General features: G+C 49.7%; 1 protein-coding gene across 3 annotated transcripts; it reads left to right on the top strand.

Annotated features, from left to right (window-relative positions):
• Nucleotides 1–1,974: 1,974 nt before the first annotated feature.
• NRSN2 (neurensin 2) lies at nt 1,975–14,863 on the top strand. Of its 3 annotated transcripts, none has more exons than XM_077872595.1 (3): nt 1,975–2,292; nt 10,878–11,072; nt 13,184–14,863. In XM_077872595.1, exons 2-3 carry the CDS (start codon nt 10,887–10,889, stop codon nt 13,607–13,609), a joined length of 612 nt encoding a protein of 203 aa, XP_077728721.1. In that variant the 5' UTR covers nt 1,975–2,292; nt 10,878–10,886; the 3' UTR covers nt 13,610–14,863. The 3 variants fall into 3 exon arrangements, with proteins under 3 accessions (XP_077728721.1, XP_077728720.1, XP_077728722.1); XM_077872594.1 differs by lacking the exon at nt 1,975–2,292 and adding an exon at nt 6,526–7,053; XM_077872596.1 differs by lacking the exon at nt 1,975–2,292 and adding an exon at nt 7,212–7,886.
• The last annotated feature ends 442 nt before the right edge of the window (nt 14,864–15,305 follow it).

Raw genomic sequence — 15,305 nt, 5'->3', positions numbered from 1 at the left:
ACTCATTTACTCACCTATTCAACAAACGTTTATAAAGGGCCTGCTTTTGCCAGGCTCTGTGCTGGGTGCTGGTGTACAAAGGTGAAAAAGACAGACATGGCCTGTCCTCACTGAACTCATAGTCCTGAGGAGGAGAAAGACATAACCAGAGCGATGGAAGTACATTGATGGAGATGGATGTGGGATTGGGGGAACACAGAGAGGTACTTAATGTGGACATGGAGCAAGGGCATAGTTAGATCACTTCATGGAGACAGTGATGTTTAAGCTGTGACCGAGACCCTCAGTAGGTTGTTGTGGTTTTATTTTTTTTATTTTTAAAAAGATTTTATTTATTCATGAGCGAAAGACACACACACAGAGGCAGAAGCAGGCTCCCTACAAGGAGCGCCATGTGGGACTCGATCCCAGATCCCAGGATCATGCCCTGAGCCACCCAGGCATCCCAGTTGTTGTGGTTTTAGAACACAGCTACAAGTTCTCTGACATCCTTCCCATAAATTTACTTCTTCCTGAGACCGGGCTGGCCTTTGTGATCCACTTGTAACCAGTAGAATGTAGCAGAAAGATGCTGTAGGTTTCTACATAAAAATACCAAATAAGAAGTCCATGTCCTTAAGATCATCATGCAATGAAGAAGCCCAAAACATGGGAGGAGCTCTGTATCCGTGCTCCAGGTGATGCAGGCACCTCCCCTTGTATCTGCCCATGCCCTAAGCAAAGGAGAGTCCAGGTGATTCAAGCCCCCAATCATTCAAGCCACTCCCAGGTGAAACAGCCTGAGGGGTCTTTTGAGAACAAACATGACCAGGATGCCTTGATGGCTCAGTGGGTTAAGGCTTTGACTCTTGGTTTCTTTTTCTTTTTCTTTTCTTTTTTTTTTTTTTTTTTTTTGACTCTTTGTTTCTATTCAGGTCATGATCTCAGGGTTGTGAGACTGTGCCCCATGTCCGGCTCTGCTCTTAGAGGGGAGTCTGCTTGGGATTCCCTCTTCCTCTCTCTCTGCCCTTCCCCTCACTTTCTCTCTAAAAATAAATAAATAAGGGGCATCTGGGTGGCTCAGTGGTTGAGCATCTGTGTCTGACTCAGGGCGTGATCCTGGGGTCCTGGGATCGAGTCTGCATCAGGCTCTTCGTAGGGAGCCTGCTTCTCCCTCTGCCTATGTCTCTGTCTCTCTCTGTGTCTCTCATTAATAAATAAATAAAACCTTTTAAAAATAAATAAGGGGATCCCTGAGTGTCTCAGCAGTTTAGCGCCTGCCTCCAGCCCAGGGCGTGATCCTGGAGTCTGGGATCAAGTCCCGCATCTGGCTCCCTGCATGGAGCCTGCTTCTCCCTCTGCCTGTGTCTCTGCCTTTCTCTCTCTCTGTGTCTCTCATGAATGAATAAATAAAATCTTTAAAAAAATAAATCTTAAAAAAAAAAAAAGAAATGTGACTAACTCTGAAACCTTTCAGTGGTTCCCCATTACCCTCAGGATGAATGCTAAGATTCTTGGCATTCGAGGCCTTTTACAGTTGCAGCTGTACCCTAAAACTCTGCCTCAGCCATGCCAGTTCACTCCCCATAATACCCTCCTAGGCCATTTGTCTTTGCTCTTGTTGAGAAATTACAGGGAATTTGGGCTAATCATCTTGCCTTTTGAGGTCTTACTTTCCCCATGTAGGCAGTTAGGTGGTTGGACCAGAAATATTTAAGACCATATCCAGTCTGGCATTCAGGGAGCCTATGAAAAGGAGGGAGAAAGCTGCTTGCAGCCAAACCTGCCTATCTAGCTTCTTTTAGGTTGCCTAGCAATGGATGCCAAACATCTCCCCATTCTAGGAGGTTTCTTAGCAACCCAATTTCTCACCCTCAGTTGTTTTCAGGGTTTTCTGTTAACTAAATGAATCTTAAGTTCTGTTCTTTCCCTTCCAAGAAAATCTGCCGCCAAGGAACTCTTTGGAGACCTGGATCTCATTGGCCAGAACTAATCACATGTTTTTTTCTGACTTCAAGGGAACTAGGAAATGTATGTGATGCACATGGAAATTTGGTGAGCAGTCTATGTCTCTACCACAGGATTGAAATAAAGCTTCCTTGACAAGCTGACATACGAGCAGAGATCTGAGTAAAGCCAGAAGCTAGCCATGCAGATATCTGGAGAAGGGTCAGTAAAAGCAGAGAAACAAGTACAAAGGCTCTGACACCTTAAGATGGGAGTTCGCCTGATGCACTTAGTTCATTCAAGGATTCCGGTGTGGCCGGGGTGGTGAGTGGTGAGTGAGGAGATGGAAGAAGAGGAGATCACTAGGTAAGTAAGGTTGTGGGGGAGGGGCAATCGCGGGTCCTAGTAAGACTAGTTTGGGGTAGTCATTGCTGTGTAACAAATCATCTTTCAACTTACTAGCTTAACACTGTTTTATTATCTCCTGAGATACTGTGGGTTTATAGGATTTAGTGGGATAGTTATTCTGCTCATGTGACATCATCCGAGGGCCCAAGTGGGCTGACATGTCTGAGATGATGTCCTCACACCATGCTGTCCAATACAGTGTTTTGTGCTAGCTGTGGGCTGGAGGTTTGTCCGGGGCTGTCAAACCCCAGCTGGGGCTGGAGCACCTGCATGTGGCTCTCTGTGTCGCTTGGGCTTCTTTAAAGGCACGGGGACTGGGCTCCAAGAGGGAGCTTTCCAGAAGGGAGTGTTCCAAGAGGCAGGGAAGAAGAAACTGGTCTTCTTGAGAGCTAAGTCCAGAACAAGCACAGCGTTGTTTTTGCCACCTTTGGTTGGTTGAAGCAACCGCCGTGCCAGCTCAGATTGAGGAGAAATAAACTCCACCTCTTGGGATCCCTGGGTGGCGCAGCGGTTTGGCGCCTGCCTTTGGCCCAGGGCGCGATCCTGGAGACCCAGGATCGAATCCCACATCAGGCTCCTGGTGCATGGAGCCTGCTTCTCCCTCTGCCTATGTCTCTGCCTCTCTCTCTCTCTCTGTGACTATCATAAATAAATAAAAATTAAAAAAAAAAATAAATAAACTCCACCTCTTGAAGGGCAGAGTGACGAAGAGTTTGTGGCCATATTTAATCTACCACAGTTTTCTCCTTTTATCCTGAGTAAGATGACATGTCATTAGAGGGTTTTGAGCAGGCAGTGAGACTCCCCTATGAGAATCTGACGCATGCATTAAAGCTCACTGTGGCACAATGTAGAGAAGAGACCACTAGGGGGCAGGGCAAAAGCCCTAGATGAAAGAGAATGGATCTAAGACGACGGTTATGTTCCAAGTGGGGCCCTGGCTGACCCACTGACACCTGACTGTCCAATATGATGGCACTAGCCATATGTGGCTATTGAAACTTAAAGTAATTAAGGTTAGGAAGTGCCTAGCTGGCTCAGAGGGTAGACCATGTGACTCTTGATGTTAGGCCGTGAGTTCAAGCCCCACTTTGGGTATAGATAGAGCCTACTTAAAAATAAATAAGTAAATAAAGTAATTAGGTCAAATGAAATTTAGAATTCAGTTCATCAGTCTTACTAGCCACACTTCAAATGCTTAATAGCCAAATATGGCCAGTGGTTCCTGTTTAGGCAGCACACACAGATCTAGACCATTCCCATTGTTGGAGAAATTTCTATTGGATAGCACTGGCTTAGTAAACCTTCTCATCTCTTACAGGGTTCTACATCTAAAATCTTTAACTACAGAGTCCCACTCTCTGACCTCAGGCTCCCTTCCTTCCCATCTACCTATTTTTGGACTTCATTGAGTTCCTCCGTCTGGAATTCCTGCATCTTCTACAGATCCATCTGCTCTCCTCCTGAGCTGCATTGGCATCCTTCCTTACTGAGCCGGGATCCATCCTGAGGTTCATTATCAGGTCTATTTTCTCCTCTGCTCTCTGCATCCACATTCACCCCCTCTTTCTGCCCCACCTGTCCAGGAGCTGGGGTTCCAGTGGCTTCCTTCATTCCCATTTCTCCTGACACTGCCAAAGAAAGTCACAACCATACATGCTATTGTCTCTACAGATCCTGGCCTCAAAGCCATCGGAGCAAATTCAGATTCTGCCACATTGTGTCTGAATGACAGGTTGGTGACCTCAGGCAAGTGACCTCATAAGGTCATTGAGAAGATAAATTATGCTGGCACACAGGAAATGCTCAGTATGTGACATCTGTCACCACCACCGCCACTATCATTATTGATTATTCCAAATCTTTACTACCCTTTGAAAAGATTGTAGTAAACTATACATAACTTAAAATTTATCATTAGCACATTCACAATGTTGTGCATCCAGCACCATTATCTAGTTCTAGATTATTTCTATCACTCTAAAAGGAAAACCATGAAGCAATAACTCACCATTCCTTCCTTCTCCCAGCCCCTAGGAACCACTAACCTGTTTTCTGTCTGTGGATTTTCTGACTCTGGCTATTTCATATATGTGAAAACATACAATATGTGGCCTTTTATGTCTGATCCACCACCCTTTTTAAGCCTCCTTTTGAACTAAAACCTTCCTCTTTCTTTCTTTCTTTTTTTTTTTTTTTTAATAATTTACATTCTAAGTCAGTGCTACACCCGACATAGGGCTTAAACTCACAAACCCAAGATGAGGACTTGCATGCTCCACTGACTGAGCCAGCCAGGCACCCTTAAAACCTTCCTCTTTCTTAATAGGTGATGCTTCTTATTTTTCTCCAGAGCATTCAATTTATCAGATGTCTTGTCACTCAATTCCCTACCCTCCTCACCTATAAACTAATGTAACAATAATAGTAGTAGTGACAACAATCATTTGTTGGGGTCTTACTCTGTGCCAGGTGCTTCAGTAGGGGTTTTATATGCATATCTCATTTCACTCTTATAACCTTCCTAAGAAGCAACCACTAATATATCTATTTTATGGTCAGGGAAACGGAGGCTTAGAGCAGTTAAATCATGTAAGCAGTGAGTGGCAGAACCAAGATTCAAACATGGATCTGTTACATGCAGAGTTCAACTCATAACCACCACATTGTATCTCTTCTTGGTGGCCACCCTCCTTCTTCCCCCAGCTCTCAGAGGACACTGGATCTTTCCTGTGCTGGCCCAAAGCCCATCCTTCCTGTACACCTGACCTCATCCCTTCCCATTGCCTCTAGAACCTCATCCATCCCCTCTCCCATATCATCAGAGCTGAAACTGATTCAAACCATTGTGGACTGGAATCATCTGGTTGCTTCTTCACTCATCTGATGCCTAAAGTGGGATGACTCAAAGGCCAGTCTCAGCTGGGACTGGTAACTTCATGTAGACCTCTCCATGTGGTTTCTGCTTCTTCACAGCACAGTGGCCTCAAGGTAGATAGACTTCCTGCATGGCTCCTCGGGTCACCAAGAGCCAGAGTTCTAGGGGAGGTGCATGTCCTCTTATGTCCTAGCCTTAGATGTCAGAGCATCACTTGCCCCATGCAGCCATCAGCTCATGCAAGATACAAAGAGAGGGTATGTAGATTCCCCCCTCTCCTTTGGAGAAGTGCTAAAGAATTTGTGGCCATTTTTAAAACCAGCACAGGTTGTTCCCAATCTTTTCTTATTCCTGTAGTTCATTTTACCCCCTACCATCTCTTGGAGCCATTCATTTCTCTGCAAGGTCCACTAGGCTGACATAATTATCTCTGATGTGGAGATTCCTCACTGGTCTCTCTGCTGCCACTCTGGAGCATTCTATCCTGCATCCAGAGGGATCTTTTCAGTGTGCAGTTCAGATCACATCCCTTCTTCAAATGCTTCCATGGTTCCCCATGACTCTTGGGTTGAACTGCAAACTCTTTTCCTTGGCTTGTTAGGCCCTGAAGGGTGTCGTGTATGCCTGCTTATCCAGCTTCATGTCCTGTCACCACTTGAGGCCTTTAGTTCTGGGCACCAGGACTTCCTCTTTCTGTCTCTGTCTGTCTCACACACAGTTAAATGAGTGATTAATACATGGAAAGCACTTAGACAAGCCCTTTGCACATAATGAACATCATATATTTCTTATTATTATGAGTCTATGTTCAGTAAATATTTATTGAGTGGCCTACTCAATGCCAAGCATGACATGACGCGTCGGGACACAACAGTGAATGGAAAAAGATATGGCCTCATCTTGCAGTTTATTGGTCTCTGTATCTCCAGCCCCAGTACATGGAGAGGCAGAATGGATGTTCAAGGCATGAAGGTATGTTTGTGCAATGCTGTTTGATGAAGTTCAGAGCAGTGCAGTGACTTTCCCAAGACCACACAGCAAGTGTGGGACAAAACCAAGGCTGTGGGCACAGGACAAGAAATGAAGTAGACAATTATCTGGCAAGGGCTGGCTCTCTGCACACGCAGCCCAGGGCAGACCTGAGGGTAGGTTAGAGAGACCAAGGGAGGCTATCTCGTTTGTTCCTTCCAGAGAGGAAAGGAAACTACTCTCCCAACCCCTCCTCCCTAACCTCAACTCCCTTCTCAAGATAAGAGGGTTTGACCCTTAGCCAGGTCAGGGGGTCAAAGAGGGAAAGAGAATGGAGAGAGGATAGGGGACTGAGTAAGAAGTAGGGGGCTCCCGAGGGAGAGGGGGCTCAGCCATGGGTCAGAGACCAGAATCTGTGGAGCAGATGGGGCTCAGCAAGATGAGCGTTTGTGTACTGGGTTAGGGACTCCGTGGAGGGAATGGAAACCCATAGAGGGGGCCGAGGATGCAATGAGGAAGTGACGGCTCAGTGACGGCGAGGGTCTTGGGTCAGAGGGGTGAGAGATGGAGGGAGCGATGGAATGTCGGATGAGGAGTTTGAGGGACCGAAGGAGGGGGTGCGTTCCGGGGAGGCCGTGGGGTTTCCGCGAGCGGTCTGGGGCCTCAGAGTGAGAAGGAAACTCTGGAAGGAGACAGGGGCTATCCATCCTGCAGGGGTCCGCAATCTGCAGAGCCAGCCCTTGGGGCGGGCGGGTGCCCCCCTCTTACCCCCGTATCACCCCCGCCCCGGGCTGCGGCGCAGGCGCCGACAAAAGCAGCTTCCTCTCGGCTCTCGCTCTGGCTCCCGCTCGGCGGAGACAGCAGGCGGAGAGGTGAGCTCGGCCCTGACCCCCACCCCGCCTTCTCCCGGGTTCCGGGGAGCCCCACCTCAGCCCGCATCCCCAGCCCGGCCGCGTCCAGCCTCGGACCGGGCGGCGGCGCCCGAGCCTTGGTGTGCCCTGGGCTTTGGGAGGTGAGGTCCCAGAGAAGTGGCAGGGGGCAGAGATCTCACCAGCCCCATCTCCCGGAGACACCCCAGTGCCGAGTGGATGCGCAGAGGCTTCAGAGGACGAGACGCTACCCACCTCTTTGCTAAAAACCTATTCCCACCCTCCGTGCCTCAGTTTCCTCCTGGGGGAAAGGCGGCTGTTGATCTGGACCAGGGGACTGGTGGGCCGGTCAGAAACAGTGGTGCGGTGTAGAGCGGGAGGAACTGGCCCCCCAGCAGGGCGCCCCTTCACGGAGCCAGGGCAGCCCGGGCCACTGGAGTGGGAGGGCCTGGGGGTCTGGGAAGGAGAACTGAGGCGGCGCAGGCAACAGATTCCATCCGTCTTCAGGCCCTCGCGCCTGTCACCTTCGCCTACTCCTCCCTCCCCTCGCCGCCGCCGCAGTCTCCCCCCTCGGACCCTGCGGCCCCCTCCTCTTCCCGCTCCTTTCACACCGAGCTCCTCCCTCCTCCTGCCCAAGGACACCTCCCCAGCGGTTTCTATGGCAACCGGCGTCCCGGGTACCCGCAGCGGGGTCCGGAGCCTCCTCTGTCCCCCTCCCCCTGATCGCCGGACCCGCTCCCCGCAACCTTAACTCGGGAGGAGGAGGGGCCAGGCCGAGGGGGAGGCGGCGTCAAGGTCACCTTCCTTCTCCAGTCCCAGCGAGATCCAGTGACGAGGTATAGTTAGGGGAAGAGGGACCGTGAGCTGCAGGGGCAGGAGCTGGCCCAGACCAACAATTCCTGAGCCTCTCTTCCCTGCTCCCTCTCCCCTCCTAGGGTGTTTAACGAATAGTCGCTGCTCTAACGCCGACGGCCCCCGCCCGCACTCACCCTGCGGACCCCCGGGAGCCTCGCGGGCGCCGGGCCGGGGCGGGTCCCGCACTGGCCACACCCCTCGGGGCCCCGCCCACCGGCCTCCGGGGCGATCCCCGCTCCCTCCCGGGACCGCGCGTCGGCTTCTTCTCTTTCGTTTTTGGTCTCTGCCTTTTCCCATTCACTGTCCAAAAATATGTATTTTTTGTCTTTTCCTTTTATTTTCTTTTTCCCCCGAGTTGTGGGTGAGGGTTGTGAAGAGCCGCGATTTATTTATAGACAGGCTTTTAAGAAAAGCACTTCTGGCGCTTGTGTGGATCCGTGGGGGCTCCAAGGGTCGCCCCAGCACGCTTTGGCTGTGTGTGTGTGTGTGTGTGTGTGTGTGTGTGTGTGTGTGCGTGTGTATCTGTGGAGTGTCTTTGTGTGTGGTGTTGTCTGTGTGTCTGTTTCTCTGTGCTACGTGTGTCTATGAATATGTCTCTCTGTGGTATATGTGTGCCTGAGTATTTCTCTGTTAGGTTTGTGTATCCGTGTTGGTGTGTGTCTCTGGTGTGTATGTGCATCAGTCCATGGTATGTCTCTGATTTGTGTATGTATATGCCTGTCTGTGCTGTGTATGTGGGTGCTGGTGAGTGTCTCCATGCAGGAAATTGAAGGCCACATCTGATTGGAAATTAGAGGGAGGTCTAGAAATTTGTCTTATCCTTCGGTGTAAGTGCATTGCTTTATTTTTATTTTTTAGAGATTTTATGTATTTAGTGAGACAGAGCCTGTGAGCAGGGGTTGGGGTAGAGGGAGAGGGAAAGAGAGAATCTCAAAATGCACCCCCTGAGTACTTGGGGGCTTAATCTTACAACCCCTGAGATCATGACCTGAGCTGAAATGAAGAGTTAGAAACTCAACCAACTGAGTCACCCAGGCACCACGCTCACTGCTTTATTTTGTTTGAAACTGTTCAGGGGTGCTGACACAGGAGCCCAGTCCTTCACCAGTGCAAACACACACACCCTTCCCATACCCACCCTTCCCCTCATCCCCTACTTTGGTTGTAGTCCTATCTGCCTATGGATACACAAGTATCCATTACCAAGTTTTCAGGTCTCTGTGAAAAGAGAGATTTTTTTTTTTTTTAAGATTTATTCATTCATTCATGAGAGACACACAGAGAGAGGCAGAGACATAGGCAGAGGGAGAAGCAGGCTCCATGCAGGGAAGCCCAATGCCTGACCCAATCCTGGGACCCCGGGACCACGCCCTGAGCCAAAGGCAGATGCTCAAGGGCTGAGCCACTCAGGCATCCCGAAAAGAGAGATTCTTAAGATTAGTGGTTGCCAGAGGCAGGGCAAAATGTGTGAAGGGGGGCAAAGGTACAAACTCCAGTAATAAAATAAATAAGTTACAAGGATATAATGTATAGCATGGTGACTATGGTTAATAATACTGTATTGCATATTTTAAAGTTGCTAAAAGAATAGATCTTAAAAGTTCTCTCATAGGGAAAGAAATATATTGGTAACTAGGTACAGCAACAGATGTTAACTAGGTTTCTTATGGTGATCATCACAAATACCAAATCAGGGATCCCTGGGTGGCGCAGGGGTTTGGTGCCTGCCTTTGGCCCAGGGCGCGATCCTGGAGACCCGGGATCAAATCCCACATCAGGCTCCCGGTGCATGGAGCCTGCTTCTCCCTCTGCCTGTGTCTCTGCCTCCCTCCCTCTCTCTCTCTGTGTGACTATCATAAATAAATAAAAATTTAAAAAAATGTTTAAAAAAAAAAAAAAAAACAAATACCAAATCATTATGTTGTACACCTGAAACTAATATGCTTTTTGTCAAGTATACCTCAATAAACAATGTATTCTTAAAAAAGGAGGGGTTCTTAGATAGGTTTCCCTAGAAAGCTAAAAACCCTTGAAACTAAGAGGGCTCCTGACTTTCACCTCCTCTGGAGTCAAGATGACCTGGGGTTTGGAGGTTGTGGCCTTGTGAGGGGCAGCCCTGGGGAGGGATTTTTTAGAACCTTGCACCTGGGGAAGTTGTCCTGATTGGGCAAGTGTCAGCCATGATGACAGTTATCCCCAAGAATACCAAAAGAGGGGAAGATTTTGAGAGGAGATGGGGGATGAGAACCTCTTACTCCAGATATGGGACCCAAAAAGTTTAGGATAAAAGTAATAATGAAGAGAGGGACCTGGGTGGCTCAGTTGGTTAAGCATCTGCCTTCAGCTCAGGTCATGGTCCTGGAGTCCTGGGATTGAGTCCCACATCGGGCTCCCTGCTCAGCAGAGAGCCTGCTTCTCCCTCTCCCTCTGCCTGTTCCCTCTGCTTGTGCTCCCCTCCCCCTCTCTCTGTCAAATAAATAAAATCTTTAAAAATAATAATATTAAGAAATTATAGTAATAGTAATGACAACTGGTACTATTTCTTGGCCTCACATATGGTAACTGTGTGAAGCAGGTGTGATTATTAGCTGCTTTACAGATGAGGAAACCAATTTTTGGAAAGGGGAAGGCACTCGCCTAAGGCCACACAGCCAGGAAGTTGTGGATCTGGGATTTCATCCTGACAGTCAGACCCCAAAACTCACAGTCCTAGCCACTGGGTGGCCTCCAGACTAAACAAGCTTATTTATTGGCATCTACAAATGTCAAGCACTGGCCTTAAGAGATCCTATGCACTGACTCATTCACAGTGTATGTGTAGAAAGACAAATCAGTATCTAGAAGACCAGGCTGTATTATGAGTGTGGGTTACCTAAAATGGGAGGAAAAGTAGATGACACACAAAGATTCAGGGGCCTGGGAGGGTCTCACGGATCGCTCCCGCTGTCCACTGCAACTTACTTCCCCCACAGAGATCCACGATGCCAGACTGTGACCGTTCCTGCAGCTGTAGCCGCGGCCCCAATGTGGAAGATGGCAAATGGTATGGGGTCCGCTCCTACCTGCATCTCTTCTATGAAGACTGTGCAGGTACAGCCCTCAGCGATGACCCTGAGGGGCCTCCTATTCTGTGTCCCCGCCGACCCTGGCCCTCACTGTGCTGGAAGGTAAGGCCAGAGGAAGAACAACTTTTGTGATTTCCTGTGGCTGCAGGGAGGAGATGGGATCAGTGGATAGAAAGAAATGGGAAGGTCGGGGATCCCTGAGTGGCGCAGCGGTTTGGTGCCTGCCTTTGGCCCAGTGCGCCATCCTGGAGACCCGGGATCGAATCCCATGTCGGGCTCCCGGTGCATGGAGCCTGCTTCTCCCTCTGCCTATGTCTCTGCCTCTCTCTCTCTCTCTCTCTCTCTCTCTGTGACTATCATAAATAAATAAAAATTAAAAAAAAAAGAAATGGGAAGGTATAGCAGGTAGGAGTCTTGCACATGCAAGCAACCACAACAGCAACAAAAACCCAGTTAGGGGGCACCTGGCTGACTCAGCTGGTAGAGCATGTGACTCTGGATCTCAAGGTCGTGAGTTCAAGCCCCACATTGGGCATGGAGCCTACTTAAAAAAAACTGGCAAATGGCTACTGTTAAGTCATTCAAACCCTTACAAATTTGGGGCACCTGGCTGGCTCAGTTGGTAGAACGTACAACTCTTGATCTCAGAATTACAGGTTTGAGCCCTACACCGGGTACAGAGATTACCTAAAAATAAAATATTTTTTTAAAAAATTCAAGCGGGTTAAACAATAAAGGGAAAATGTAGGTCATTTTATTGAAAAGACCAGAGGTTGAGCAACTTCAGACAAAGGTCAATCCAGCGGTTCAAGATTTCTCTTAGTCTTCAGCCCCCCACCCCACCATGGTGCCCCTACTCTGTGACTCATTTAACTTCAGGATCTACCCACATGTTCCCCAGGTAGTTGCTACCATGCTGATCTTCAGTGTTTCACTCCACACCATCTACAGGAAATCAGAATTTCCTCCAGTATTTCCTTCAGAAAAGAAGCAATGCTTTCCATTTCCAGTCCTGCCGAGCATTGCATTGGCTCTGATTGGATCACATGCCTTTCTCTGAACTAATTACGGTGGCCAGGGGGCTAGTAAACACTGACTGGCAGGAAGTGGGCTTCATCTCAGTTAAATCTTACTGTGGCTTCACAATGATATATTGAGGTTCCGTTGCCAGGGCAGTCGAAGACATTAGAGAAACAGTGTCTATAACTGCCAGGGAGAGTGGTCAGTGAGGGCTCACAGTGTAGGGAAAGGTGACAGTAAGCTGAATCCCTACAATGGGCACAGCTCTTTGCAAATACTGTAAGGGGACTGAGGCAGAGGGTCCTTCCTCTCTGCTTTCAAAGGGCTTCATTCTAGAGGGGAGGCAAAGTGCCAAGATACGTAGAGTGAATGCACAACCTCAGGACAAATGATCAGAGAGGAAACGCTCTCGGTACCTGGGGTGATCAGGGAAGATTCTCCGGAGAGGGTGAGTATGTATTTTTAAATTTTGAGTATCTTCTAATTGCCAGGCACTGTGCTAGGCTCTTGAGGACAGAGAATTCAAGATGTGGTTGGTCCCTGTCCTCTAGGAGCTTCTCGCTGTAGTTCATTTAGTCATTCTGCAAACATTCACTCAGCTGTGGCTCTGTGCCAGTGCCATGGGGATCCAGACTGTGTCTGTTCTCATGGCTCTCCAGGCTCTCATTCCAGCAGGGCAGGCCAACCTCACTCCCGTAGTAATGAGAGTACATGTTCAAGTGTGCACCAGGGTGAGTGCACTGAAGAACAAATGTATGCAGGTTTGTACAAATGCAAAGCAGGGGACCCTGACCCAGTCCCAGGGGCATCCTGAGAGGCTTCCCTGAGGAGATGAGGTTTGAGATGAGGTCTGAAGGATGTGTGGGAGTTATCTTGACTGAGAAATAAGTAGATGGGACAGAGAGATGAGACGGGACCCAAATAACAATGGAGGAAAACTCAAGGTAGACAGAAAAACCCACTAAGTGGGAGCTAGAAAGGACATTCATTGACCAAGGGGCCTCAAGATTCCAAATAGAACCTGACAGCTGTGCCCTTCATCAGTTAGATCTTAGAAGATGTGTTCTGTGAATCCCCTGTGATTCCTATCTCTTAAAGTTAGACCAAGGTGTTACCTTTAAGTCCAGTTGGGATCACCTGGGGGGCCCCCCGGCCGGCCCTGGCTACCTCCAAATCTGTCTGCCTGTCTCCAGATCAGTCTGTCTTCGGGGACCCTGCTTCTGCTGCTGGGTGTGGCAGCCCTGACCACCGGCTATGCAGTACCCCCCAAGCTGGAGGGCATCGGAGAGGGGGAGTTCCTGGTGTTGGATCAGCGGGCAGCCGATTACAACCAGGCTCTGGGCACCTGCCGCTTGGCAGGCACAGCACTCTGTGTGGCGGCTGGGATCCTGCTGGCCATTTGCCTCTTCTGGGCCGTGACTGGCTGGCTGAGCCAGGACATGAAGGCAGAACCCTTGGACCCCGACGCTGATGGCCACGTGGAGATCTTCGGGGATGAGCCAGAACAGCAGCTGTCGCCCATCTTCCGAGACGCCAATGGCCAGTGTTGGTTCTCACCACCTGCCAGCCCCTTTGGGCAATCGTCTGTGCAGACCATCCAGCCCAAGCGGGACTCTTGAGCTGCCCACAAGGCCAGAGGAGGAGCCAGACCTGGGTCTGGACCATTCCTCTGTCCCACCACACCCTGCCCTCCAATTGTGTCACTAACTTCTCACTTTCAGTGGGGCCCCTTCCACTTATGCCCCCAGAACCCTAGGTCAAGAGAGTCTGGAGCTCAAATCCCAGTGCCCCTTCCCAAGGATTGGGCCCCAACTCATCCAAAATGCCAACTTTTCCCAAGTCCTCCCAAAACTTCCCACCTAACCCTCCTTCCCAAGACCCTTCAGGAGCAGAAAACATCCTCCTTGATCTATCCCCATCTATCCCCATCCACTCTGTGTGACCCCGGGCAAGCCACTTATCCTTTCAGACCATCAGTTCCTGTCTCCGTACTATGAGGGGTTTGGATTAGGTTCTAGAGTTCCATGACTTTCCTCTTCTCCCCAGCTATGAGCATTACTCTCCATAGACAAAGTTGGGGGGAGGGGTAGTGGAGTCTTTCTCATCCCCTGACCCCTTCCTATGTCAGCTGCTCCAGGATGCCCGAGGATGGGTCAGAAACATTCACTTGGACTTCACCTCCAGGATGGTGCAAATAGTCACCTCCCACAGAAGGTTTTCTATGTGTGCTTTGGCATCAGAGCCCCTCCGTCCCACCCATCATGGGCTATGATTAGCCTCAGTTTACAGATGAGGTGGCTGAGGGAGGCTGGCCGTCTGCAGGAATTTGGACCCACATCTTCCGTCCCCTCTTGGGCCAACTCTTGTTCTACAGCTGGAACAGGGGGCCTGCTGGACACTTTCCTGGCTTCCAGGGAACCTCCAGGAGTGGAAGATGGTTGATCCAGAGAGCCTGGTTGGAGGCCTGATGGTCCTACATGGCTCAGAAGATACTTTGAACATGCATTTAAATGGTCTCTAAGAGCCAGGGGTAGGAGAGCTGGGATGTCTTTGTCCCTCGATATTCATTCCCCTAGAAACCATCATCCACAAGTCCTGAACTTACCCTGTAACAAATGTGTCCTACTGGGGGTACCAGCACCTCCATCCAGCAGGCTCTGCAGCCAGACACATCATCTCCATTCATCCCACGAGGGGGAGCTCCAAGATAGCTGGAGAGAGGCGCCGCTGCACCCGGCCCAGGTCCCACCTCCGGCCTGGAGGGGTCTCCGTTCCCCTACCAGGCAGGCACTACTGCCCCTGTGCCCCATGCCCCTTCCCCATCCTGCACACCTTCAGTCTTACCTTCCCTTTCAATAAACAGCTGGGATGGATACTGACTTTGCTTCTTTTCTCCCTACGTGCCACGAGTAGAGAGGAAAAAGACTATTGGGAGCTCCCACCGTGTGCTGGGCACTTAAATCCACTATTTCTCATTAGCTCCTCATGATCACTCTTTGAGAAAGGGGACTATTATCTTCATTTTACAGATGAGTTAACTAGTGGTCAGAGAAATGACCCAAGGATGGATTTATTATTTTTTTAAAAGATTTTATTTATTTATCTGAGAGAGAGAGAGAGAGCACACAAGCAGGGGAAGCCGCAGAGGGAGAGGCAGAAGCAGGCTCACCACCCAGCAGGGAGCCTGATCTGGGGGCTCAATGTGGGGGCTCCATGCTGTGGGGCTGATGCTGTGGGGCTGATGCAGGACTCCATCCCAGAATCCTAGGATCATGACCTGAGCAGAAGGCAGACCCTAAATCGACTGACCCACCC

The sequence above is a fragment of the Canis aureus genome, chromosome 26 (assembly GCF_053574225.1).
Source record: "Canis aureus isolate CA01 chromosome 26, VMU_Caureus_v.1.0, whole genome shotgun sequence".
In the NCBI taxonomy this organism is placed as follows: Eukaryota; Metazoa; Chordata; class Mammalia; order Carnivora; family Canidae; genus Canis; species Canis aureus.
Note: the sequence above shows the minus strand (reverse complement) of the source record. Positions and strands in the feature narration are given on the sequence as shown.